Source organism: Cyprinus carpio, chromosome B20, assembly GCF_018340385.1.
Source record: "Cyprinus carpio isolate SPL01 chromosome B20, ASM1834038v1, whole genome shotgun sequence".
NCBI lineage: Eukaryota > Metazoa > Chordata > Actinopteri > Cypriniformes > Cyprinidae > Cyprinus > Cyprinus carpio.
The window spans coordinates 13,335,855-13,363,567 of NC_056616.1; the positions used below are offsets into that span (position 1 = coordinate 13,335,855).

At 37.1% G+C, this 27,713-nt stretch overlaps 1 protein-coding gene across 2 annotated transcripts; it reads right to left on the bottom strand.

Moving 5' to 3' along the window:
• LOC109113016 (mast/stem cell growth factor receptor kita) lies at window positions 1–24,767 on the bottom strand. Of its 2 annotated transcripts, none has more exons than XM_042746312.1 (21): window positions 24,591–24,767; window positions 19,936–20,193; window positions 18,594–18,878; window positions 17,667–17,805; window positions 16,687–16,856; window positions 16,394–16,580; window positions 15,815–15,930; window positions 15,238–15,352; window positions 13,592–13,776; window positions 9,706–9,812; window positions 9,028–9,154; window positions 8,485–8,589; window positions 7,991–8,101; window positions 7,769–7,907; window positions 7,602–7,684; window positions 6,277–6,407; window positions 4,670–4,792; window positions 4,020–4,131; window positions 3,837–3,936; window positions 3,597–3,702; window positions 1–2,905 (listed from the first exon to the last, which is right to left on the bottom strand). In XM_042746312.1, the coding sequence occupies exons 1-21, from the start codon at window positions 24,643–24,645 to the stop codon at window positions 2,732–2,734; spliced, it is 2,928 nt and encodes a 975-aa protein (XP_042602246.1). In that variant the 5' UTR covers window positions 24,646–24,767; the 3' UTR covers window positions 1–2,731. The 2 variants fall into 2 exon arrangements, with proteins under 2 accessions (XP_042602246.1, XP_042602245.1); XM_042746311.1 differs by having other exon boundaries at window positions 18,594–18,893.
• Between the last annotated feature and the right edge of the window lie 2,946 nt (window positions 24,768–27,713).

The following is a 27,713-nucleotide window of genomic DNA, read 5'->3' on the forward strand; positions in this document are numbered from 1 at the left end:
CATGGTTTCAGTTATTTATTTACATACTGAAGTAACAAGAGCTACACACAGAATTTGCAGATGTGTTTTCAAAATAAAAACTGTAAATAAATATACAATAAAATACATTAAACAAACATCTTTTCAGGGGCAAAAAACCTTTCAATCACTCATGAGAACTATTAAGTGACTATGCAGTCACAAATGGAATTCCTGGACCGTCTGCGTTTAGTTTTTACGTATGTTTCTCCAGTCATAGGTCATACAATCACTGAAAATACTGAAACGACAAGCAACGCTGAATATAACGTAAATGGATTAAATATATATCCAACTGTACCTGTGTCTGAAAACTGCACTTATGAATAAATGAATCAAGAGGCAAAATAACGACAGAAGATGATCACGTCAATAACAAACTAACATACAAAAATCTTTTCAGCACATGAGAGAACGTACCGTGATAAAACAAGAAGCAACATTATGATTTACATATATATATATTATTTACATATAAGAAAAGAGCAAACAGTGATTGAATAGATGTAGCGGCTGAACATCGATTGCTTCAGCACTATAATTCAAACAATCTGAAGTTCATTAACTACAGTCGTTCTACAAGAGGAACCCATCAGTGCTCTGGTATTTTAACAGCAAATGACCTGCATTTACACATTCACACACTCTCCCGCAGACACGCAAAACACATTAGCACAAATGGAAGCGAAAGCCAGTGCCATCAGGAACAATGTTCCAGTGTGGCGAGAAGGAGGAGGGAGTGGTGGAGATGGGAGACGGGCTGAGTTGGATCTCCCCGGCTGAGACTTTGTGGAAGTGATACATCCGCAGGAGGAAGCAGCTGGACACAAAGAACAGAGGGAGACCTGGAAATGAGCTACCGACTGAGTGCCCGGACTACTGATGTTCTGCGGTTGGTGTCTACTGAAGCGTTCACTACGTAGCTCATATTCAGACCAAAACTCTGCCCTTTTCCCTTTGGCAGTGGAATGAGAATCCTATTGGCTCATGTAAGTAACAGAAAGCCGCTCTTTTTGTCCTCCATCTGAAAGCCACCCTTCTATTGGCAGATCCTTCATTGGCTACTCCTACAGAGAGCAAGAAGCCATTGGCACCCATTTTTCTACACAGCAGCGGCAGCTTTCTATTGGCTCAACCTTCAACACCACGATTCTCATTGGCTAAAGAGCAGAGAAAACATTTCAGGCACAACAGTTGGTGTGGTAAGTAGAAGTCAAAGTAACTGAGTCAAGTCTGTAGGAAATGAAAACCCGCGATTTCCGCAAACACGAGAAAGCAGAACTTCCGAATCCTACCTTACTTTTTATGCACAAAATCGGACGTAACACAAAAAAGCCAGCAAAACATTTACAAATGTACAAGAGAACACTACTCGCTATGTCTTCCAGTTTCATGAAGGATAAAATGTGAAATCACTGGAACTGGAATAAAGAACAGAACCGATGCTACAGAAGCTACTGATCTTCTACAGTCCACCATTACGGAACCAGATCATATGTAAAACAACTCAAAGAAGCATTTTGAATGTGTTGAAACAGGCTATGTCTGTGCCATACAAATTAAGTATTCTTTACCAAATATTTTCCTTAAAACACATGGGAGAAGTGGACGATGCTATCTAATGTGATACCTAAAAGACACGCTGTCTAAAAGATTGATGCCTCAAGATTTAATTTTTGGATCAGTTTGCTGTCCCAAATTACACTTCCTGGTTGGAAGGAAAAACACATCACAAGCCAATAATATAATACTGCTATGTAACCAAAATTTCACTGAGTGTTTAAAGTAAACGATGAAGTGTGATGAATTGCCTCTACATGTCTCAACATCTTTCCTGACAGTGAACTGAAATGCTCCTTAATTTGGTCTATTTAAACATAAAACAGTTTCAGCTGCCAACTGACAAAATACTATCCTGAATGCAACATGCAATAGGTAGCTTGTTTTTGGCTTGCGCAGCAACATGATCATGCTGTCAATGTTACAATGCTGAGTTATTGCTGCTTATACATATAGTTTCCAAATAGCATAGCCTTTTGTGTTGTTGATATTTGAATTTACGAGCAGAATGATCTGCAGAATAGTTGATAGGAAAATAACCGATTTCCACTCACGGCAGGCTCTTTTATTACTGACAGTCACGACAATCATGTCAAACTGGATGTCAAAAAGACGTCAGAGATGTTTTGGGAAAGTCATTTCCATTGTTTTCACTGTGATGATTTCATTTAGTCTCTGACTTGAATCAGCCTGTTTCCTGAATCATACTTCTGTCGCTTGTAAAGACTTGACAATCAACAAATGAAGCGTTATTTTGTTTATCTATCCCATATAATAAAGCAAAGGGATTCTGCAGAAAACAAGTTCAGTCCTCTTGCAGACTCATTTTGGAGAAATAGTACCATGAAATGATACCAGCATTGATTATAAGCTTTCTTAATAATTCAAAATATCCCACAGTTCCAGAGAATACATGAAATGTTAATAGGAACGCACACCATCACTGTCCTTTCTGGCAGGGGCTTATATACACAATCTGGGAGAAAGGTGACTGGAAAGAATATGACTGCTCTTGGATCCAAAAAGAGATTTATGATCAGTGTTTTCCACCAGTGTCCTCATGTATGTCAGACAGCTACAATGATGCTTAGCCAGGGCAAAGAGAGATGAATGGCATCTGCCGGAACGCCTGGTTTTTGCTGAGAATTGATCTTCAGACCGGAGGGTGACCTCGACTTGTCCCTTCCAAGAAGACATTGTTGCTGGAGAGCAGGGGCTGAGTGGTGGTGCTGTGAGTGCCGACTGAGTTCAGCCGCTGGACGTGAGAACTGGACTCATCATGGGACCCCGGTGCTGCAGGCAATCTGGAGCTGAAGTTTAAGTAAATCTAAAGAGAAGAAAGGTAAAAATCTTGTTTAAAACTCATGCATTCTTAGAAAAATACTCTTTGTATTCTTGCTGGTTTAATATAGTTTTGAATATAATTCTATACATATATATATATATATATATATATATATATATATATATATATATATATATAAAATCTAATCAAATAAAAAATAACTGAAATTACTCTAAAAATGTCATGGGGTGTATGTAATGATTAAAAATAACATTTTCCTTACACAATGAATACAGGTGACTAATCATTAAAAAAAAGTTTTTAAAAATATTTTTCAGGATAAATAATAATTCATAATATCTGTTTTTAAAGAGTTGCATCACATGACATTTTAGAACCTCCTCTATGATATATATTTTTAATGTTTTATGTTTTTTAAATGAATATTAATGCAATTAATAAAGAACTTTTGAGATGAGATTTTTTTTCTTAATTATGATTTCAAACAGTTACTCTGACATTTATTTAATGCCCCTGCAAAAAAATAATTTTAATACAGAATTTAAAAACATGTTAATCATGTTTCAAATAACTATGTATGAATTGCAATTCTTATGTTTTTTTTCTTTCTTTTTTAAATAGATCTGAACCAAAAAAAAAAAAAAAATATGAACATCATGTCAGTGACCCTTCCATATGTTTTGAGAGCTAAAGAGGATAAAGGAAGACATACATGTTTGGTGCTGTCTGAGATTTGCTGTTCGATCTTCTCTACTATTTTGCCAAATGAAGGTCTCTTGAATGGGTCAGCATCCCAGCATGAGTGCATGATCTCGTACCTGAAACACAACAACACGGTGGCGCTGGTGTTATTGGGAACACTGTTAGGTGTGTACATGATAAATGCTTGTCATTCTTGTCATGTTTTTTTTCCCACAGAAAGAAATGCTAACTAATTACAGCTCAGACTTACATTTCCCTCGGGGCAAACTCCGGTGAATCCATTCGGTATCCTTCCTTGATCATCTTATAGAATTTAGAGTCCACGGGCATACCCGGGTAAGGACTACTCCCTACAGAAGCAGATTGTCAGTATTTGGAATAAAAACAGCATATCATACCAAGTCAATATAATTATGAGATAAATTTAACTCACCGAGAGAGAAGATCTCCCATAGCAGGATACCATAAGACCAGACGTCACTCTCAAAGGTGTACACGCACTCAAAGATGCTCTCTGGGGACATCCACTTTACCGGGAGACGAGCCTGCACAGAGAAGAGCCTCATTACATACACAGGCAGAGCATGAAAGCACACAGTACAAACCACATTTCTTGATGGATTCAGTCTGTGTCTAACATAGAAATGATTTACAGTAAAAACATGCGTTTGGAAACCTCAATCATGCAGTTTTGTTCTGGGTAGCAAGATGTAGACTTACATTCTCTTACTTGTATTGTAAATTTAAAGAATAAATATACAAAAAGAATACTGATACAAAGACTAGCAATACTATAGACCAGGTTTGTTATGACTGTCATGACATGTGCTTTTTTTGGGGGGATCATTAAATCAGGATGCAAATGAAGTATCTGTAGTTGAAGCCAGAAAGGACCACATGAGGGTCTTTTTCCTTTTCTTGCAGAAAGCTGTTCCAACACACAGTATAAATTAAAAAGCATGTTTGCTTGTCTATTTACTTAGTCCCATAATTAGTTAACGGCATGTAAAACCTAGTGGGAAAATATACAAATAAAATAAAGGTTAAAGTTATTTATGTCATGTAATGACAGCTAATACTTACATTGCCCTTTACAACATAGTTTGAGTCAGTAGTGATGTCCCGGGCTAGTCCAAAGTCACAGATCTTGGCCACCCGGCCTTGGGTGAGGAGAATGTTTCTGGCTGCCAGGTCTCTGTGAATACACTGAATGAACACAAATGCAAAACTACAGGTTAATGTATACAAACTAATAGATTATGTATTAAAGCAAATTGGCCATAGGAACGGACTACTTGTTTTTAGCGTGATATGAGCTAAAGAAGCTCATACTGTATTGATGATTTAAAATATGTTATTGAACCGTAATCTTGACAGCTTTTGAGATTTTGGCTTTCATAATTAAAGTAGATAGAGGCTGTACTTGTATGAATGTAACCTGCATAGAAATGAGTGGCCTGGTGGCATTATCAAAATGACCACAGAGGGGACTGACTTGTCTTAAAGGAGTCATCGGATGACCATTTTCCACAAGTTGATATGATTCTTCAGGGTCTTAATAAAAATCTATAACATACTTTGGTTAAAATGGTAGTGTAAAAAACACCCTTTTTACCCTGTCAAAATCAGCTCTGTTTTCAGCACGCCGTTCTAGTCCATGTTGCTTTAAATGCTAATCAGCTCTGCTCACCCCGCCCCTCTTTTCCTGTAAACTTCAGCTGCGAAACTGCCTAACTAGCACATTATTAGAAAAGGTGATTCGCAAAGATTCATAAAAACCCTTATACTCACTTCTTCTGTAGATGAAGTTGGATCACGAATGATTTGCGTGAACTTAAACGCATTTAGGCAGATCGGGGATCGGCGCATCCCCTTTAAAAACGAAAGTAACGTTAATGCTCTGCGCCTTCATCGCCTCAGATCTCAGGAGTAAATGACGACTGCTATGTTCATTATTACATCCAACAACAAAACATCTCAATCGCTTAGACATTCTTGTCGACATAATAGCGGACAGCTCACAGCTCACTCAGGGCGGGTCTAAGGTAAGACGGCCTTGTCAGTCAACTATCATGGGAGCGGCCTGTGCAGAACTACGTCATTCTGACAGGAATCTTTTTTTTTATCATTATAGGGTGGATGTGTAAACACACGTCCAACACACAATTATGTTCAAACAACAACAAAAGTGAATTTTGCATCCGATGACCCCTTTAAATGTTTTGCTTAGAATTGCTCTTATGTGTCAGGATGCTCAAAACTGTCAGGTATTTACAATAATCTTGCCAATATTCAAAACCTCATTAGCAAAGACGTGTTCTAAGTTAGCAGAGAGTTGCTAAAATGAATTCACTGACAGAAAACTCCCATGCCTGCTCAACAGTGTGACTAATTTAGTGTCCTTTCCCTAAATCGAATACTGGACCTGCTGACCAGGTGGAGAAATGTGATATTTCTCAGCATGGTCCTCAATGAATGAGTGTGTGCATGTGCTTGACTATATGTATGCGTTCGTGTGTGACCTTGTGTAACCGGATCCTTGACTGGACAGAGGTAATGGAATGTGAGCCTGTGGCATTGTAGAGGAAGAGCGAGAAGATCTGCAGTATGGGATTACTGCAACCACTTGGAATATAAAACTCTGTATCCGTCAGAGAGACAGAATTCAAATAAATGAGAAAAACACTTACGTTCTTGGATGCCAGGAAATCCATCCCTTTGGCTACTTGGTAGGAGAAGCTAAGAAGATCCTCAGTGTCCATAGTCATGCCATCTTCCTGCAGAATTTCACTAACGGCATCTGAATCGCTGTATGAATCACCTAAAGGGATGACAAATTTATTGAAGATGATGATGAAGACACAATAAGACAAAAAACCAACAGACAAGCAGAGACACAAAAAGAAAAGGGAAGGACTATAGATGAGACAAGAAGACAACAGACAAGATGGACAGGAGAAAAATGAGACAGAAGAGACAGAATGAGAAAAGAGAAGAGATGGGATGAGAACAGTAAAGACAAGATAAGCCAAAAGGGATGACGTGAGACAGAAGGGATAGATGAGAAGATAAGGAAAAAGAAGGCATGACAAGAGGTGAGACAAGCTGAGAAGAGATGAGAACAGTAAAGACAAGACTACAAGAGAAGACAAAACAAGAAGAGATGAGATGAAATGAGAAGAGAAAATTTGACATAAGAGAACAGATGAGAAAAGACAAGGAGATTTGAGAATAAGACAACAGATATGAAGAGAGAAAGGAATGAAAGAGAAGACAATATGAGACAAAAAAGAGATAAGACAAGAGACTGAAAAAACAAAGATGAGAAGATAAAGAGAAGGCATGAGAAGAGATGAGAAAATAAAAAAGAGAAGGCATGAGAAGAGGTGAAATGAGAAGTGATGAGACAAGAACAGGAAAAACAAAATGAGATAAAAGATGAGACAGAAGAGAAAAGATGAGAAGATAAGGAAAGAGACGATATGATAAGAGAAGAGACATGGTGAGAAGAGATGAGAACAGGAAAGACAAGGGCAGACAAGACTAGAAGAGAAGGCACACAACAAGAAGAGATGAGCTGAAATTAGAAGAGAAGAGCCGGGATAAGAGAACAGATAAGAAGAGACAAGAAGACATGAGAAGAAGACAACATAAAATAAGAGAAGGACAAGACAATATGAGACAAAAAGAGATAGGACAAGATGGAAAAAACTGAAGACACAAGACAAGAAGACAAAGGGAAAGCATGAGAAGAGATGAGACAAAGTGAGATGAGAAGAGATGAGACCAGAAACACAAGAAAGACAAAATGAGACAAAAGAGATGAGATTAGACAAAAGAGACATTATGAGAAGATAAGAAAAATGAAGGCATGAGAAGAGATAAGACAAGGTGAGAAGAGATGAGATAAGAAGAGCAGGCACAAGACAAGATGAAACGAAAAGACTTTGGGTGACAAGAAGAGACAAGATGACAGGAAAAGAGATGATGAGAACAGAAGAGACATTGATCCAACCTTTCTTAAGTGATCTTCGGTTTTCTGAGGACAGAAGTCCCATTACAGAGGGCTTCATGGTCATGTATCCATTCCTGCTTTCACTGTAATTAAATAAAAACTGGTTTTAGTGAACCCATAAGCACTTCACACTATCACACTTCACCAGTTGCACTGATCACACTTACTTTGGTTCTGGCTGCAGCATGACGTTTCTATAGTAAGAGTCTTCTCCCAGTGTAGTGAAGTAGAAGGATTCTCTCCTTCTGCGCAGGAAGTTCAACAGGTCACCAAAACAGCAGTACTCCGTTATAACTAGAGTTGGACCTGTGCAACAGACCAGTCCAGTAATGAAGACCAAAACAATACAGAAAAACTTAGAAAAACAATATCTAGCCATAGCCTCTTACCTCCAATAGTGCAGGCCCCTAGCAGGTTGACAATGTTAATATGGTTGCCAAGATAACTAAGCACCTTCAGCTCTGACATCAGAGCCTCTTTCTCGGTGGCATGGGCACTTGCTGTGGGGCAAAACACCACAGTAAATAAAAGCATAAATAAAACAGCAAAAAACAGAATGTTCCCCTAATTTTAGTGTACGGTTCCCCTTCGATTATTGCATTGGAAACCAATGTTAAACATTATAGGAATGTTTTTTTAGGTTTCATTGTTTAAAAAACATTAACTAACGTTCGCAGAATGTTCTAGGAACCAATAAATTGTGGGTTACTGGGAATGTTTAACCTCCTTTCATCTTATCATGTAGGTTTGTATAATTTCTGGTGTGTCTTTACACACAGCCTTATTTGCTTAAATAAACGTGCTGGTTAAACATGCCGTGAAGTTACTATGCTACTTACATTTCACAAGATTATGAACGTGTTTTATGTTACTTTTCACTCACGTTTGAGCATCTTCACAGCTACGGTCATCACAGTGTCTGCTTTGGACATCCCATAAGCAGTGGCCTCTACCACCTTCCCAAATGCTCCAGATCCTAGAGTTTTCCCTGGGAATGCAGAAAATCAACAACATCAATTTCACATTTCCTTCATACAGTTGTTTACAGTCAATGTTCCTGGAAACTGATCCAAAACCAGCTTTCAGCTTGAACATCGAGTTGTTTTTGAATCAAGGAGGTGTGGCTTGTGGGGAAGAGGGATATGCTAGATCCTGTTAGATCCTGTTTGTTGACGGATATGGCTGTTCCTTTATGGGGAAGATATGATACTATGTCACAAGGTGCCAGCTATCAAGCGTCACAAGCCATGTAACAGCCAATGAAAATAAGCAAGCTTTGTAAAATTCAAAAGGCCTTTATGTTTTCTCGTGCACTAAACCTTGTAAACCTTTCCATACATAATGTTCAAACAAAGAATATTCCAATAAGGAAAAATTATTAGAAATTCGATGAGTCAAAGCAGACCGATTTAGGAATTTAACTCACCAAAACGCAGCTTATCTCTGGGAAACTCCCACTGGTGGTCGTATGGAAGCTGGGTGGGGTCAATATACACATAGCTATTTCCATGGATACCTTCTATGACTTTCCACTGTATTTGGTATTTAGGTTTCTGTTGGAGACAGAATAAACATATGAGCAATGTTTCCAGACAAGCAAAACAACCTTTTACATTAGATCCAGTTACTGCAAGTTGTAGGTGCTCTCATAGACAAAAGCAAACAATGCCTACTAATAGGAGTTTCGTGTAAATGGACATAAATTATTCAAACAACAATGTGAATGGTAATTTTATGTGTGCGTGTGTTGTTGTACATATCACTGATTACTCCCCTGTGCAACAGTGCAAAACTGCACGGTGAAACATCAGGTCTTATGACATGTTAAGTAAATAATTTCCTTAAGTGTGTACTGTTTCAAAGTTCCCCTGAAGTGTGGGAGGTACGCCAGGTGCGACAGGTAAATTGCGTTGAGTATCACGTTTAATATCAAATAACCAAAAACAAGCTGTGCTGGAATAACAAATAAAGGTTACAATATTTTATTGCTATAATAGAGTGAGAATTAAAAATGTTCAATTTTGTCTAATTAATGAATTACCTCAGTGAGTCAGCGTGCACTTCCTGTGCTGGAAGAAAAACTATGAAATGAATGACACTTTACCTGTATGTACTTGTAGGACAGCACGATCAGGATGAGAACCAGGATAACAGCCGCAGCAACAAAACCGATGAGCAGCGGTGTAAAGAGTTCATGAGGAACAGTGTTCTCTGTGAAGAGTAAAACAACATTGAGTTGCCATCAGAAACATGCAGAACATATGTACTCTATCAACAGCAAACAAGAAATGTGTTCCTTTTGATCTATGGATATTAATATTCTGACCGATATGATCAGTTTTAATGCTATGGTCGATAAACAATAAATGGCACACAATAATCAATGATGTTTTGTTTAAAAATATATAAATAAAAATAATTAAATACATGACAAATATTCCCAATATATATTATTATTAAATAAATTATTTATTATAATTTTATATCCATTTTTTTTTTTCAGTAATGTTCAAATGTTTGGGGTCAGTAAGATTTTATTTTATTTTTTCTTTTTTTGAAAGAATATCTGCATTTATTTGATCAAAAATACAGAAAAAAACAGCAATATTCTGAAAAATTTTTTACAAATTAAACTGTAAAATAGCTGTTCTACATTTGAATATATTTTAAAATGTACATTTACATTTAGACATTTAGCAGACGCTTTTATCCAAAGTGACTTACAAATGAGGACAATGGAAGCAATCAAAAACAACAAAAGAGCAATGACATATAAGTGCTATTACAAGTCTCAGTTAGCTTAAACACAGTACATGTAGCAAGGGCTTTTAAATAATATAATAAATGAAAAGAAAACAGATAGAATAGAAAAAGAAAAGAGCAAGCTAGTGTTAGAGGTCTTTTTTTATAATTGTATAATAAATTAATCCAGAATTTTAAAGGTTTGAATAGAACTGGCTGGAAGACCTGTCAAGAGAGCATTGCAATAGTCCAGGCTGGACAGAACAAGAGCTTGAACAAGGAGTTGTGCAGCATGTTCCGAAAGAAATGTATGTGTTAAGCTTTTGATTACAAATAAAACCTTGACATTAATTGATTTAGTTTTAAGTGTTTTCTGTCTGTAACCTGCCCAGCTGGGAATCACTGCTCTAGACAGAATGTTTGTGTGAACAAGGCATCGATGGATAATCAATACACATGGCTCATCCCTGAGGATCATTTCTGTTAGCACAGAAAACCACAGCAGATCTGATGCTAGTCTTGGGACTTGAGTGAGTGTGCCAACTGAAATCAAAAATGATTACTGCACTCCGTATAGACACTAAAACCAAACCACAGTCTTTACCCTGCTGGAATGTCTAAAAAATAACCAGTAATAATAAGTAAGTGCCTCACAGTGGGGTTATGTCATAATTGTTTTTACTGAGGTGTGAATAATCCAGACTGATGCATTGAGGTCAAAACTCTTACCTGAAGATTTTTGCGACTCACTTTTTTCACATTTTGAAAGTGTAGCTGTGTGTTTTTTGTAAGGACTGGTAAGGTGTGTGTATGTGTTCATGCGTGGTGTGTTATTGTTTTTCTGCGTTGTTCTGAGCGGTGTAGTAAGCTCTTAAGCTATAAGAAGCTTTCTCTCCATTTCAAATCAAGAATGCAGACTCTGCAGGAAGTAATCCCTTGTAAACCTGCCACTGGCTTTCACGGTCCTCTTCTGCTCCCTCCCTCTGTCTCTCTCTCTTCCCATCTTTCCCCATCCATCCATCTATCATCACACTGCATCCAAGCATACCATCAAGCCCTCCACAAATCAACATAAACCTTAACAATGGACATTTTTTTGCATCTCGCTCAGCTGAGGATGAACAGCTTTGAAAGTCTAGCCTAAGGCTCATCGTCCCACTGGTTTTCCTGGACCTGCTACAGCCTAAACATTGAGAGTCTAAACAAGTTCCCACATCACCTAACAGGCTTTTCTGAGGCAGTGGATTCAATTCACGCTCTCAAAAACTCCAGTCCAACTCCTGATGGACTCAATGTTCAGTTTTTTACTTAAGGCTAATTTAGCTGAAAACATGCAAAAAACAGGCAATGTACTCAACAACTTAAAAAAACAACAACAAAAAACAATGAGGATAAAAAGTGAATGTACCAGAAACAAAATAAACTGGATGTGGATGACCTTTTGTTAACTATTCTGTCCATACCAATAATACCAGTACTAACTGGGGTGGAAAGCCTGGTGTTTTGCAACAAACCAAAACGAACCCCCCCTAAACCGGGGAGATAATCCCCAACAGTTGGTAATGCTAGGTTTACAAAAGAAACAAGATTAGGGCTAAAACTCAGCACCTCTGTTTATATAATAGTCTGTTGTTATCTCGTCACATCCAAAAAGTCTGCCTACACAGGGTTGAGCTGGAGCAGGAGTGGCGACCTGCGAGTTGGCAGCTGCTTTAGATTTTCTCAAAAAGATGCAGCCAGTAGAAAAAGCACAGCTGGAGCGAACGTGAGGAGATATGTATTTCCTCTTGTTTGGTTGTTTAACTATTCCTGGGAAACTAGAAACACCTGGGTCGAGGTCTCTGAGTCTCATTCCATTTCCTGGTTTTCTATGATGTGCAAAAGATGAATACTAAACATTGAAACAATGATGACACAAGGTTGAGGTTCTTCATCTTCGTTGTAGGTGTACAGTACTATTTTGAAAATTGCACTATATCCTGCATTTTAAGATTTGTTTTTGAAATCACTGCTGCATCTAACTGATCAAAAATATAATAAAAACAATAATGCTGTAAAATTTCATTACAATTTAAAAATAACTTTTGTCTGTTTTAATATATAACAGCAGCCATTAGTCTTCAGAGTCCCATGATCCTTCAGAAATCATTCTAATATGCTGACTTGGTACTCAAGGAATATTTATTCTTATTACCAATGTTGAAAACAGTGGTGCTGCTTAATATGTTTAGTGAATAGTGTGATACATTTTTTTTCAGGATTCTTTGATGAATAGAAAGTTTAAAAGAAAAGCGTTTATTTGAAATGTATTTTTTTTTTTGTAATATTATAAATGTCTTGTAACTTGTATAAATGTCTTGTCATTCTTGCTGAATTAAAGTACCAATTAATAATAATAATAATAATAAAAAAACTAATCTTACTGACCCCAGTTTTTTAAATGATACAGACATTACTGTATTTGTTCCAATACACAAAATGCCTATAAAGTACATATTAGTATCTCACTCCATAACTGCAAAACATGCATAAATGAACAAATAAAAATGTTGCAACCCTGTGATCAGAAATTAAATATAATCTCTTTTAAAAACATACAACACATTGCTTTGACTGAAAGAACATTTCCAGTAAGTGCATATATTGAGCAGTTGACAGTTTTTTATAACGTTTTCGGTGAGTGTTTCAGTGCACAGCTACGATTTTGACTCCCTGGCCAGTGCACTGACTACTTGAACTAGGGAGCGGATTGAGACACACCCTCAAAGTCAACAATGGAAGAAATCCCCAAAACAAACAAGTCACCGAAATTAAAATATTTTACTACCAGGACACCAAAGCAAAAACACACATCCAGACCTGTGACAAATGAGCACAGTCTATACACTGGGTCAGTATGTGGGCAAGGTTAATAGGCATGTTTAATAGGTATGTGTATGATAAAAAGGCCAACAAAGAGACAGAGTCTAAATTCTAAAACTTGATCTTGTATATATTTAAGTAAAAACACCTGTTTGCCCTTACTCTGAGAAGTTGCATGAAGTCAGCCAATCATATTATAGCCTATAGATGACAAAAGTGCTTTCCAGTTTTGTGAGAAATATGGATCAGAGGGTCAGCAAACAGACTGTAGGCAGTTTGTGGGTGGAGTCGTCTGAGGCTGAGACTTAGTAATTACTAACTAGAGTCTTCAGTCATTGTCTGTGTGTGTCTGTGTGTGCATTTGATTTGGGAGGTTATTTGCTCACCGCTGATAGAAAAGAGAGTGTAAACGATTTCTCCATTGGCAGATGCCACACATTCAAGGGTGGAGTAACTGTTCTTGGTGATGTTTAGTCGACTTTCCACTGTGCCTTTCCCAAAGGGAGGATTTGTCATGGTTACAGTGACAACATCCTCCTCCTCTTGAGTGGCATTCAGCAAATTGGAGCATCTGAGGAGGCATAAAGTTAGAAACATTGCATTAAAGGAGCAATAAAAAAAATACTGTTTTGGCTTGATAAATTTTCAACTTATTTTATTTTAGAATTAAAAACTCAACTTATTTGAATTCTATACATATTTAACTTAATTTATTTGAACTTATTTCAGTTACCAGTCAAGGCAACATTTTTAATTTTTATTGTTTAGTACATAATGTTTAGTGCAAGTTTTTAATTTAACAAACATTTATTTGTTTGTTTGTTTCTAATCTAATAATTATTTCAGCCTCATTTCAATTAATAACATTTTTTTCATAGTTTTAGTTAATGATAATAACTCTGCTTTACAGTCAAAATGTATTGCCCATTTATCCCATTTTACTTCCCAGGAACAGCAGATTATTACATTTTGATGTAAGATTATGAGAGCCAAAAAATTTTCTTTGGAATAAAATGCACCAATGCATTTCATGATAAGGCCAGGAATGTAAGAGGTAATTTTTGATTTCATTTAGACTTTAAGATCGAATGTTAAGCACCACTGCTTATCAATAATATGATAAGGATGTGATAAGCATCTCTCACTGCATTCAAGGGCTATGACAGATTTTTACTGATGTGTATAAAAATAGCTTATTGCTTAAGACAGCAAAATGACAAGACCTCAAGGGCTCTTTTACTTAAAAACATCAGTAATGCCATCGAGTGCTTTGATTTATTTGTTTCTCCAATTTTTTCTCACTCTTCTCTTAAAATTTAGTATGAGTGCTACTGAGTTGAGTTCAAACTTAGCTTTGGATATAAAGCCAGAACAAATAATCACAACTGGTTTACATTCCTTGTTCCGTCTCTTTATTACTGAGCGATAACTTTAATTGCACTGTTTAGCATGTTGAAAACTTCTCAGCAATTTCTCAACAATGGAATGTCTGTTCGGTGAGAAAACCATCAAACCGTTGACAGACAAAGCGAGCGACGCACGAACACGATCAAAAGACACATAGCACTACGTTTACATGCTCAAATTGAAGCAAGGCATGTTATCCTGATCGGATTTGATCATCATGAGGAATTGATTGGATAAGCTTGTGACTAAGTCTATGCTAAGGTGTTCTGTCAATGCCGCTATTCAAGAATAAACAGCCCAATGGAAGCAGCTTGTTCTAATGTTGTTGGGTGCTGTCACATGATTGATAGTAGCCAATCGCTTTTGTGATGTCAAAATCAAGACAGAGTCAAATTGCTTATCCCTATTAATAATAGGCTAAAGCCTTGTTGTCCAATCATCAAACATCAAGTTAGCGGTTAGTGGCTAATCCATGCTGCGTCACAATGTACCCTCAGAGAGGATAATACGTTAACACTGCTCAAGGGATATGCGGCTAATATTTGAAAGCAACTTTTGGAGCCCATTGTATGTAGCTGTGGATGTATTTGAAACAAACAAAACTGAAGAAAGACAGTATGCATACCTTGAATAGGGCTGGTCACAGTAATACCACTTAATCTGAGGAGTAGGGTAGCCTTCAGCCACACAGCGCACCTGTCCACCAATCGGCCCTTCATAGGACACAATCTGTGGTTTACCTAACAGCAAAGATTGGTACAGGGTCAGTTTTACAATCTTGGTTATTGGGATGGATGTTTGTACAGCTGTCTTGTTTGAGATTACTTTGCATACTGTTATTATTTTAAAATATGACTTAAGTGGCATTAAAACAGCACATATGAAACATTTTTGTCATTTAAAATGTGACCAGTTTGGGGAGTTAATCTGTTAGTAATTGGTGATCAATAATTCTAACAAAAAAGAAAATGACTTGACAAATGTCTTATTTGCAGTCTTTAAGGCCAGTGCTTCTACTATTGTTAGTGGGCTTTAAGCCAGGGTCTTACACAGACAATCAAGTTATTTTATCCAGCAACATGCTCGAAATGTGAATGATTACTTTTGAACCAGAATACACACAAAACTCATATATCACATAGATTCTATGCCTAAGTTGAAAAGCCAAATATTTGCCATTTGCATTAAATGTTTTCACTCACTTGTGACATGGACTTCGAACATTTGATGGACAGTTGCGTCACGGTTTGAGCATGAAAAGGTGTAAACTCCGCTTTCTAACACTTTGAGACGCACTAGCTTCAGCTCGCTGGTGTAACTGTCGAATGAAGAAAAAAGAAACATGAATAACCTAAACCTAAAGTATCTTTCAGTGCTGTGAATAAATGGGAAAAAATTGCGAGTTTGCATTGATATTAAAATTCTGGCTGATACTGATAATTCTATTGTATTTTCTCTAAAAGAATTATATATGAAAGACATCAAAAATGCCACAATTTAAATGTGACAAGTGAATTTAGGCTTTACAACATTATAATACACAATACAAAAATAGATATTGAGAGATTTACTAAAGATTACATTTAACAGTGTTTCTAAATTAATAGTATTTTAAAGATTAACTTTAAGTGAGATTTAACAGTAAATGAGCTAACACAATTAAATATACAATATTAATAAATATATCCAATAAATACCAATATGATACTGATATATGGTGCATCCCTAGCAATTACTACATAGGAAAAACAATTGTTTGTAGCAACGTAACAAAATCATACCTATTCCCATGTGAGCGAGTGGTAATGACATGATCAGTAGTGTTGGTGAGTTTTACACCACTGTAGCTCCAAGAAAATGTATGAGGTTTCGGGTAAGCATCCATTACCACACGCAGGGACAGACTTTCCCCAGCCCGCATTCTCTTAGTGCTGTTATTCACACTTGTTAGGTTAATGAAGCCTTTATCTGCACACAGAAAAGCATAAAACATTGTTTTATTCTTTTGAGACTATTTAAATTAAGACTAAATAGTCATATGATTATTGATATAAATTCTTGAAACAAGACCCACCATAGATTTCGACCCAGACTGTCTTTGCACTGGTCCCTCTTTCATTCCGGGCTTCGCAGTTGTAACTCCCTGCATCCTGTTTGGTCACAGAGCCCAGATTTAGGGTGGCATTCCTCAGGTGAGAAATGGGTTCGGTCAGGATCCTTGAGAACTGCTGCACTGAAGGTTGCGGCACATGCAAAAGGAAAACAGACACAAAGCTTATTGGGCAACTCTGAAGAGATGAGGCATAGACCTTGTCTTGGGTAAAATGTCTGTGGTTGTCTTTATGTGTAGGTGTGCCTGTTTTTATAATCTTTATATAAAACAAATTGTGCCATTCATCTCTCAAATCCCAATCTTTGATGCCAGTGGAGTCTTAATACTGAAGATCTATTTACATAGGTTGTGTTTTCACAGCACAAGCTTGCCAAAAATACAGCTGTGAGTGCTGAAAATTTAAGAGAGCGAGTTCAGTTATAAAATTCGGTAGACTTGCATTAAGAACTGAACTGTGTTTTAGCAATCAAGATAAATACAGAATTATACAATTACACTTTGCAATTCTGCATCATGTTTGCTTTCTCAATTCCAAGCTAAATCCTGAATTCAAAACTTAAACTCTCAATTCACTTTTGAATAAAACACAACACTCCTGACAACTGTATTCTGCTGCTGTGTATACAGTACATGAACATATAGAATTTGAGGAGCACCTCAAACCACACAAGATCAAATTAGCCTCTGGGCATAATATAAAGTACAAACAACATTTAAATGATCTTTTTCAGTCTACAAACACTAAATTGATTATGGGTACACATTACCACATTAAGGTTAACTGGGGCGTGCAGTCATACTATAAGTCTGCTTTTGTAAACATTGGTTCTACTCGACTGAAATGGTTGGTGTGTTTGATAAAGCCTGCAGTGTCATGGAGCACCACAGATGTGCTCAGGTGTATAGGTGAGAGCTGGTTAATTTATGAGAGTGCTCTTACCACTCCTTGAGGAGCCTTCCACCTGATTGTGATGTCACTGTTGACATTTGAGGTGCTGCAGGATAGGGAGAGCTCTTCCCCCTGGATGAGCAGCACTCTCTGAGGCCGACCCAGTGTGATCACAGGAGGTGCGTCTGGAACTAAAAGCAAAGAAGCATGAAGCATTATATCAAATGGGCAAGTGTGGGAAAGAAAGAGCAAGCTACAGTGGGGTTACATGGACGTGTGTGTCTGGTGTCTGTCTGTGTCCTCTATCAATATTTAGGGCTGGAAATTGATGACATTTTTTAATCAGATGAATTACATGATATAGTGATTAATTAATCGGTTTAATCTTGATAAATTGCAAACATCAATATTTGAAATACCTCAAAATAAAAACATTGCTAAAAGTGTCTAGAACTCTACACACTACCGTTCAAAAGTTTGGGTGTGGTAAGATTATGTAATGTTTTAAAAAAAACAAACAAACAAACAAAAAAAAAACATCATGCTCACCAAGGGTGTATTTCTTTGATCAAAATATGGTAACACAGAAATACTATAAAATATTATTACAATTTAAAATAACTGTTTTCTATTTTAGTATATTTAAAAATGTAATTTATTCCTGAGATGGGAAAGCTGAATTTTCAGCATCATTATTCAAGTCTTCAGTGTCACACAATCCTTCAGAAATTATTCTAACATGCTGATTTCCTGCTCAAGAAACATTTCTTATTATCATCAATTTTGAAATCAGTTGTGCTGCTAAATATTTTTGTGGAAACATCTTATTGACACCAAACTTTGAATGGTACTGTATATTTCCCATCTGCTTTGAATGCAAAAACACATTCAATGTCTCCTATTTCAAGCTTAAATTATTATTTTGCACTTTAAAAAAAAAAACAGTCCTAATATTAATGTCTCTCCTTTTCTTTCTCACCGAGGCGGACATTGAGTTGATATTGTCCGGATTTAACTGTGTTGCCTTCCAGAGTCCCGACACAGACGTAACATCCCTCAAAGTCCTTCCTGACATCTTCCAGTGTTATGCCCGTCTCAATACTGGCTGAATATCGTAGGCTGTTGGGCAGGGGCTGTCCGTCACATTTTTGCAGGTTCAAGTCTGTCATCCGTGGGTCTGTGGCCAAGCATGGGAGCGTGGTCATTTCTCCTTCTCCAGCAACAAAGTCAAACACAATGTTCCTCCTGAAGGGATTTTCAGGATCTGCTGAGAGGAATGCTAAATCAAAAACCAATGAAACACAACCAAGGGGGCTTAGATCATAACATTACAGCTCAGAGAAAGAGAGAGTGTCACAAAAAGACTGAAAGTGAAAAACTACCCTCCATCATACCTAATAAACAAATACAAATAACCCACATCTGCAGTGCTTACATTAATAAAATGGGTGTCAACTGCCAAAAATGCCAAGGATCAATTTGAAGAGTTTATTACCGGAATTATGAGAACATGCTTGAAATAACACATTACACAAAAGTATATATAAAGGTCATGCAGGTGACTGGTGAATACAGCGAGCTGATTGTAGGTATTTGGGGCATTTGTTGACACCCATGTTATCTTTTTGGCACAAAAATGGAACCACACATGAAGATGAGAGATGCAGGAGAGTATGATCATGGAGAGAGAGGTAGAGCGAGAGAGAAAGACATAAACATAAAGCACGAACATGTTAGAAAGTGCACATGGTGCAGACATACTTTCTATCTAGTATCTCTACTAGTATGGTCGCCGTGATTTTGCCAAGTAAGACATGTTCCTGGATCAACATCTTTTTAACGATCTTGGATCAACATTATTGTCCAAAAATATAGATTTAACCCAATCCCTACCCCTAAATCTAACCCTAGCCATAATTTATTCCCAAAATCAGTGGAAAATGATAGTTGATTAACAAGGGTGTTGAAGCCCCTAACCCTGATCGTAAGCCTAAAACAGATATTTCCTGAAAAGTTATATCTCAATTCTGATTGGTTGATTGGAATGTTGTTCCAGGATCAACAAGGATGTTGGTCAAGGAACATGCTGTACTTGGTGAAATCACGCTCATCCTACTAGTATACTGTTGCTAACATGCTTGTACAAACCTAGCACATCTAAAACATACTGCAGCTGCACTCACATACAGACAAGGTAGACACTAAGACACAAAGGAGGGTTGAAGAATTCTTTAAATACTGCCCTACAGACTTGTTACTCAACCCAGACATTATTACACCCAATTAAAATACTGACTCACAAATGCAAACAACTGACTTACCTTTTACATACACATAGATGGAGCTTTTTTCACCAGATGCCTCTTCTCGGCAGGAATATTTGCCCATGTGTTGTGGGCCTGCTTTGCTCACTTTAAGAACTGTCACTTGACCCTGTCTTTGTACGTTAAGGGTTCGTGTGGGGCGGTCTTCTCGCAGCCAGCGCACTGAATTGTCACTCTGACAATGCAAGCTGAAGTCACTGTTCAGTGGTACTGTGAGATGGGGTCCTTCGGGGGTGATAGTGGGCCTGGACCTGGCTGAGAGGAAACAAGTAAGTGAACATGGTGCACAAGTGGAAGATAAAATAGTTTAAAATTTGATAAACATACAAGAGAGGAGATTATTAAGAGTTAACGTGAGGACTGCGGGAAAGAGTCAGTGTACATCTGCCAAATTTTTCAAATGCATTTGACTTGCCAGAACACTACGGTACTGGTTTTGAATAGTAGAAGAATCAACACTGATATACAGAATATACCAAGCACATACGCATTTATTCACACACAAATCAAAGCCCTCTCAGGTTGCATAAATGACAGTTAAGAGTGAGAAATAATTTCACAAATAAAAAAAAATAATAATAAACTAAGCCTTCCGAGTTCCTCTAATAGCAGTTTTTTTTAGAAATGGCAAATTTATGTGACAACTCTAAATGAGTTCTTAAAAAGATGAATGCCCCCTTCTCAGTTGTGTTCGATTTGACTGAATTATAGCAACCTTCTTCATTCAGAGCGCTGCATTGCCTTGTCTGCTACAACCCTTAAAGGCAACAGATTAGAGAGTTTTAATCAAACAAAAGAGCATTTATCCTTCCCCTCCCCACATGACTGGGAGAATGGTGAAAATAAGTGAAGAAAACAACAAAAGTAAGAAAGTAAAAAATAAAAAAGTATTAAAACTCACTAAATGTATGTCGCATAACAGTAAATTTTCCAGCTGATTATATAGGCCTAAATTATACCATATATATATTTAAATATATACACATACATCTGTGTTAATTTTGTATACTATTAAATATTGCAAAATAAATGCAGCAGGGCAAACAGTGAGCAGAGGGTAAAAGGGCAAGAAAACACCTGTTTGGCATTTAAAGGATTGCGTGGATATATAACGATTATGTAGAAGCAATAATGTTTACTCTTGTTTCCTGGTATCTGGTAAATACTGTTGTAATCTGTCATTAGTTTTGATGGATTGAGACAATTATGGCAATTATTAACACTGACAAAGTGGGAGCGATTTAAGTGTAAAGGAAAATCTTTTAAAAAGGAAAAATGTGTGAACGGTAATGTCTTTAAAATGTGTTCAATAAAGTCTAAGAATCCTTTTTTTTTTAGTTTCTGAGAATGTGGGAGACAGGGGGTTGGGGTATGCACTGGCTTCCATAGTTGCTTCAGGCTAAAATGAGATAAACTGTGGTTTAGCCTGATGAGTAGCTTGCCTCATTGCAAACTGTCACTTTATGCCAAGAATCAAGAAAACGGCATCTGCAAAGTCAGGTGTCCTTCCAGAGAAAAACCTAACAAAACAAGCGATCATGTCTACTCGTCCTCTCCAGTGCTCTAAACATTATCAGCGATAAAAGAACAAATAAGAAACACTGAATGAGACCAATATTGGTCACGCACACGCATAGCCCAGCACCTCTCGGTTTCTCTGGTAAATATTTAAACCATTTTATTTAAAGTACGCCATTACGACAACATTATGAGATGTTGAACAGAGGTGATGTAAGGGAACTGTGTGTTCACTATAAGAAGATGTTTGCACTAAGATGGAAGTTGAACCCTATTTAGCCTGTTTTCCCAAATGTTAGGTTTCTACAATCTCCTTTGTTTTTATTTTTGTTTGTTTGTTTGTTTTTTAGCATAGGCTACTCGCAATTTTTTTTTACAAAATTTTGAAAAATATGAACTGTGTATTTTGTAACTTATGGTACCACCATCAGCCACTAGGGGTATCCGTCTGAAGACAGCAGCCCCTTCCTATCATACACCCAGTAGAAAGCTAACTTCTGAGAACAATTACGATTATTCTAACTGTGCATATCAGATCTCTCTAATATTAACTAGGGGTATTTCCATGTAAACGATTTTCTCACGGCTGTTATTTGAAAGCCCGTATCGTTATGTGTTAGAAAGAAACCGATGCAAAATAGTCTGTATGGTGAAACCCTCTGGCGTTACAAAGCTGATCATCAGATTCATGCCAAAACCACACCAAAGCTGCATGTGGGTAGCTGACAAATTTGAAAAAGAAATGCATATATTTATGTAGTGTGAAGTCTGATCTTTGAGAAAATATAAAGGGTCTTCTTCGATTCTTTCACTGCTTTAAAACATCTCCCCTATTGCAATACTTAACTGTGTTTTTTTTAAAAGATGTTTTGAGATAAAAAACAAAAACAAATCTGTGGTTATTTTATGTGTCACACCATAGGACATTACGTCACACTAAAGGACAGAAATAATAGTTATTAAATTATTTCTATTTTGAACATGTCAAAAGAGAAAGAAAGTTTAGTTTTGATACAAACAATATCAACATATTTTTAAACAAAACAAAAAATTATTTTCATCAACAAAATTCAGTCTCTTAGTCAATCAGTATGTTACTGAAACTCTCCTAAGCATGCTTGGGACAGTCACACCAAATTTAGCTAAAAAAAAAAACAACAACTTTCAAATAACACTGCAGCTTTTATAAAACCATGTCCACGTAGGAGAAGGAAATGTTTAACCATTTACTGCATTTTAAATAACGACAATATTAATTATATTAATTTTTATCTTGTGGGACAGTGAAAATGCCATGTCACGTCAACAACCCATGTGTTTAGTTGCCCTACGCTCACTCTAAACGTGATCTTTATAAGGTTTGTAAAAAGGCCTGGGTTACCATAATCGGGTTTCTTCAGGCAACCCCATATCTCCAAACACAATGACATGCGTGGATTCTAAATGATGTAACGAAATAGATTTTTCCCCAAAAACGAAGCATGATCCTTTTTGGGAAACTTAAATTTACCACATAATAAGCATCTTTAATTTAGCAAATGAAACTGTAAGACAAGTGATATCTTTGTTTCCAAGCACGAGTTACACAAGGATAAATGTCTGAACACATGATACGCAATGGTCATTTAACAGATTCAGTCCAGCTAATGACTCGCCCCTCATCTTTTAGAACATCCGTAAGGGCTTATCTGAGCACTACAAAAGACCATCTGATACAGGGATAGGCAACGTCGGTCCTGGAGTGCTGATGTCCTGCAGAGTTTAGGACCGACGTTGCCTATCCCTGATCTGATATGTCCATGAGGTGCCAGCAAGCGCAGGCAAAAAAGTCAGGTTGCAGCATGCAAAACAACTTCTCTGGCTTATAGGAAATAACATGGAATTGCCGTTAACATGCAGCCTAACTGCCCATGCTGATATGATAATAATAGAAAAGCAATTGCAAATGCAAACTCATATTAAGGCAATAAAAATGGCATGTTCCAACAAAGTTTGACTATATCAGTACCCTCGTAGCCTATCTCTGACAAATTCTATAGGTTGTTCCATGGAGCTCAATTTGTTTAGTGCGCAACCCCGCCTTTTGCGCCCCAATCTTGCAGACTTCTATCACATTTGTGTTGCTAATACATGCGTGGGGTCCTTAATCAAGCGTTAAAAAGTGTTTCACGTAGGCTACGTTACTGATTCTAACGTAAAGTGCTCAAGCTGCGCACTGTTGTTATGGCTACCTCCTCAGATAAACGCGCTGCAGCTGAAATCGTGATACTTTCTGGTTACTAAAACAAGATGCTTTAGCAATTTTGTAACTAAATCTGTTTAGTATATTCTGTAAAACCCGCAAAATTTGTTTCGAAACATTTTGGGGGGTTCAATCCGGTAGAGTCGACCCCGTCTCCCCATTATATCCTAACTCTGTTAAGTAAATAATATCAGTTAAGTGCGTTTTTAACCATCCACACTCTTTCCGTCACGTCTCTCACTAATTATATCTAAAGCTTCGTATTCCTCCACTTGTTGCGGAGACGGGCACTCGCGAGCCTGAGTGATAAATAATTGAGAGCAGCGCGCAAGGATCAGCTTTACATTCTCACCTGCAGCTCTCCGGATCGATATCTTGTTTCAATGATAGGTTCCTGTAACCGCTTAAATTGCTGGTATGAGCCTCCGCACGGTAAGTGAAGAGGATATGATTCGCTGGGTTTATCAGTGGAAATTCTGCTGCATTAGGATACTTTATTTAGTGGAGTCCCGAACTAACAGAACGTGCCCCGAGGTGCGAAGGCTCCTCATGGAGAGCTTCATTATGTGGAAAATTAAGAGAACACGCATGGGGTCGTTTAATGTTAACGGCCAAACTCTGCTTCTATAAAGAGCCTGCATAAATCTAGAGTAGTTAAAAGTAAGAAGCAACAGGTAACGTTACACACATTATTCTTTAAAGGCACTCAGTTTTGTTTTGAGGAATAACGTTCCATAAAGAATAATTAAACAACCCCACTGCCTGTCATATATAAGTGAATAGCAACAGCAAGTGCAGTACATCCCTACACCTCAATAAAAAACTTTCTGGAATCTTTCCTCTAAGCAAAGTGAGACCATTAAAGACCAATAAATTATAATAGTCGCCCTACCTGGTTGGACGATTAACTGCAACAAAACAGTAAATAGAACGCAGTGATATTCCATTGTTATAATTCCATCTAGCTCATGTGTTTCGGTAGTCTGGGAGCTCGATAATACCGCGGAACGGTCGCCAGCGGAGCGATCACTCCCGTCTTAAAGGGCCAGCGTTGTTTTCTACCTTGTACTCTGCGCGCGGGTCATGCGGAACGACGAGCGAACATGGGCGGCGACAGGGAGGCAACATCAACAGTAATAGCGCTAGTCATACCTGAGACGCACAAACGAGGTTAAGAGTGCCACAGGGTGACACGTGGTTTGTCAGAAGAAACTATGATAACTATGGCTAAGGAGAGCGGTTATCAGTGGCCTTCAAATTCTACAAAAGCTGCCTCTAACAAAGCTGAGCTGGCAATGGTAAATTCGTAACAAAAATATTTAAATTGTCACAGACTTGCATGGAATGTTATTAGAGCAGAAAAACACCAGTTGCGTTTTCCAACTGAATAAATAAAGTTTCTAACAAGCATTTTACAAAAAAAGTTACACATTATCTTATCACAGAAGAGCAATAATGTTTATAGCGTGAGGTGATTCATTTAGGCAGGTTATAAAAACACTTATTTATTTCACTGTTGTCACTAAATGTGACAAACACGTGGTATTCATTAGTTTTGGAAGCAGCAAGATGAGTCTCATCTGTGTAGTCTTGCATGAGAATGAAAGAAATCAGACACTGACTGAGTGGGTGGATATGATCATTGTTTTATGTGTTTGTTTGTCATTAATGTAGTACATGAGAGGCTTTATCTCTACTAATCTGATAGGAGATTCTTTATTGTGAACAATATTTGTATTGGCTTTCTAAAACACCATCATTGTTCTTGTGTGCCTTCATTGCTCAAGCCAACAGTGAGTCTTCTTGTCATTCTAACATATGATCCAAACTTTATGATGACCGTGACATCCCTGACCTCTCTTTCACCCATCACTTACCCCTTTTTCCTGATGATTTAGTTGTCTTTGCTGTATTCCCATTTGTTCATATAATCTTGTGATTTGTCATCACTCAGAGATAAACACATTTGTTGTTTTCTTTCAAATTCAATACTGAATTGTCAAATCTGAAATGAAACTGTTGAACAAGTTCAATAAGGCAAATAAAACGGTTAGGGAAGTAAAATGTATTCTAGAACGAGGATTACACCAATAACAGAGCAAAACAAAAAAACATGTCACATGACAAAATGTTTTAGACTAAGGATTGACAGAAAATATGTTAAACAAGAAAACTAATATGACACAAACATATTATGTGGCAAAATGAACAGAAGAAAGTTTAACAGAAGATTGTTTCAGCTGTAATACAAGAAAAGGTGTACAATCAAAATTATTGCACTTTGATAGTGATATTACTGGCGAAAGGCCTTGTGAGAAAAATAAAATAAAATTGTTTATCGCTAGCAATAGGGAAATAACTGAGTAACCAGAACCCTGCACATTCTGTGACAGTAAAGACCCAATAAAACTCGCTAATTGCACAATTTATATGCCATTGCAATTCAGTATATTTCCATTGGTTGGCTTAATAGCTTTACATTTAAATTTAGTTGATAAGCAACACTAAGCTAGACAGTTGCAAAGATATATCCTAGCACAACAACCCCAGGCTGTTTACATGTGGGTATATAGTTACTCCATACTAAACTATAGTCACCCTGCTTTACTGAAACCATAATATTTACCTTTCTTCTTCTTATAAAAAGTCACATGAATCCAAGGCCATGTATGCTAAGGTAAATAAATGTTTCCCTGAACTCCCTTTCCCTTTCCTCCCTACATTTGCTTATTTATCTTTTATCAAACTGCTAAACACCTTCCTCTTTTTTTTTTTTTTTTGTCAGCCATTTGGTCTCAGAATATTAATGTTCTCTTCTCTGAACACAAAATCCTCTGCAATCCTTTCGTTTCATTCTTTTTCAGAACAATACATTCTGAAATATTCTGTATTCCTTTCCAGTGAAAATTCTGTTTAATTTCAGTATTAAATTACTACAATTTGGTAGTCATTTTAAGCTCGAACTCGGTGAGCAGGGTAAAAAAAAATTAACTTCTGGACCTAAAACATCTCTTTGAAGTTTCTTCATGCTCATATTTCATGCTTCATGTTGTTTCACCTAAAGCAATTTTCAGGAAAATAAGATAATGGCAGTTCCAATTAAGGTGTATTGCGGTGTCAAACAAAGCAAACATTAAGCAAAGCAGTCATTTCACATGGTCATTCCCAGTTTGCCTTTACTTGTTTTAAAGTTTGATTGAATAAACCATAAAGAAAGTGGGTTAGATGCTGCAGGCTTTCTTAATACAACATATCTTTCAGGAACTTCTGGCATCCAAGAGGCCGATGGCTTGTGCCTGGTCATGCTTGTCAAACCTCATGAGATGACTTTAAGCTCCTGGGCTCCCTGATTCATCTAATTCCCACGAACACAGTGACTGTATTTGCTTATGACTGCTGTGTTGAACTATAAGACAAAGCCTGAAAGAAAAACGAGTCCGGGGGGTTGAGGGGTAAAGGTAAACATGTGATAGGAGTATGAATTTGCCTGTAGTTATATATTGTCCATAATGTTATCATTTATTGTGAACTACTTTGCATTTGAACAGATGTCTACAGTATATACAGTAGCTCTAAGAAACATAGAAGGAGATATTTATTTAAAAGACTAAGCTGCTCTTTTCTATTCAATAAAAGTAGTTCATTTCAAGTCATACAAGTACTTTGTGTGAAGAACAGACCAAAAGTTAAGTTATTATTCCCTGAAAACTGAAAGCAGTGGTCACCAAACACGTTATAGGCCTACTATAATCTTGCACATTTTGAAACACATGAGAAAATAATATAATAACAGAATTTCTGGAATAAATAGCCCTTTGAAATGTTCAGTTCCACAGTTGTTGTTTTAGTTCTAATTGTTTGCCAACACCAATTTTATCAAAGCAATAAAGGTGTTTTCCTAATAGAAGAACAAGCTCTAGAAAGTCCTTCAAATCATTGCCTCAAAGGCAACCATTGATCAGCTTCATCTCAGCTGTGAAAAAAAGCTTGAACCTCCACCGATGATCTGCAGCTT